The sequence below is a fragment of the Halyomorpha halys genome, unplaced genomic scaffold (assembly GCF_000696795.3).
Source record: "Halyomorpha halys isolate HHAL.00 unplaced genomic scaffold, Hhal_1.1 Scaffold72.1, whole genome shotgun sequence".
NCBI lineage: Eukaryota > Metazoa > Arthropoda > Insecta > Hemiptera > Pentatomidae > Halyomorpha > Halyomorpha halys.
Window position 1 is genome coordinate 344,481 of NW_027109364.1, and position 1,506 is coordinate 345,986.

At 30.6% G+C, this 1,506-nt stretch overlaps 1 protein-coding gene across 1 annotated transcript in view; it reads left to right on the forward strand.

Moving 5' to 3' along the window:
- Positions 1-1,319, forward strand: part of Ctu1 (Cytosolic thiouridylase subunit 1) — a 7,024-nt gene extending 5,705 nt beyond the window's left edge. The window contains exon 6 of the mRNA XM_014438980.3: positions 1,076-1,319. Within this exon, the coding sequence (XP_014294466.1) occupies positions 1,076-1,296 (221 nt within the window). The 3' untranslated portion in view covers positions 1,297-1,319. The remainder of the gene's footprint in view (positions 1-1,075) is intronic.
- The last annotated feature ends 187 nt before the right edge of the window (positions 1,320-1,506 follow it).

Sequence of the window (1,506 nt, forward strand, 5' to 3'; positions counted from 1 at the left end):
AAGTTATTATAAACAATGAAACTTGGTTAGCTTGCTTTTTGGATAAACAAAGTAAATGAATATTAAAATGATACATAAAATAAAACATATTAAAACCCTTTATACATCAAAATATATTTACTCAAAAAGAGCATATTACAATATATATATTTATTTTTTTATGGTATTCTCGAGAGTCAGCGTGACGAGTTCTGTATTCCAATCCTTTTCTTTATCTTTAGAAAATAACGATCAAAACACAGTTCCTTGTGCCAAAAGAGCAAGGATTTGAATTAGATCTTCCCCTCCACTATGCTACCTCACTGAGATCTGAAAATATATGCTTTAAAGAATTGATTATATTTTAAAGAAATTGGTTTAAAGTACTTTTGTGTAAACAGTCTGTTTTATTTTATTGAAATATTTATGATTTACTCACTTACTAAGGTTCTTCTTCAAACCATAAGTTATTTTCTATCACATGTAATTGATATTTTGATGTCCCTCCATAATTCTATGATATCAATCAGGGCTTCAGCATCGCTATATGAAATTTACTTCCATGACTCATGTCACCCTCTGCAAATTTTTTTAACCAAACCTGTTCAGCCAATGTAAAAACAATCGTTCTGCAAAGCTTGCAAAAATCATTTTATTTTGTTAAACTGATATGTGCATTAACTGAATGTAAAATAGATATTTAATTCTTACGGAATGAGAAAGATTGAATGAAAATTTTTTTAATAAATGGAATATGGTCCGGGTGCGGTAAAAAAGCACAAAATTTCTATCAACTCCTGTAATCCATTTGCCTCTAAATTGTCAGAACACGCTTTAAACCTGAACCATGCTTTTAATTTTGATAATACATCAAGTCTTGTTATTGTCCCCAACCATAAAAAACATCTCATCTCAGAGTCCATTCACATAAATTTAACGGAGATAGTACAACAATACAATCACATAGTTGCAGTTATAACGATTCTTTTGTGGTTAATTTTGTAGTTAGAGGAATCGCCACTATTGTTTTGTAAACTATTAGAATAAAACAATACTTTGTAATATTAATTCAGTTTCTTTGTTTTATATATTTCAGGAGAAGTTTTAAGAGTGAAGGAAAATGTTGGACTGAGGGAGCGTGGTGTTTGTGAACGTTGTGGCTTCGTTTCTAGTCAAAAAGTGTGCAAAGCGTGTGTTCTTCTGGAAGGACTCAACAAAGGATTACCAAAATTAGGAATTGGAAAAAGTAGTAAAGTGAACAAAATAAGAGAAATGAGAGAAAAGGCTCAAAAGATGAACTCTGTTATTGATTTTTGAGTAAATAGTTTTTATAAAACATCGAGCTGATTTTTTTCTCTTATGTTGACCCTGTGTTACATTAGGGGTATTCATGATCTATGTTAAAGCGTGTTAAATGGAAAAACTCGTGTTAAATCGAAAAAAATTGCCTTCTTTTGCCGTGGTAAAACGAAATAACATTTAACATGGCTGAGAGTCTGTTACTTGGTCAGTTAAATCGAGAATGAC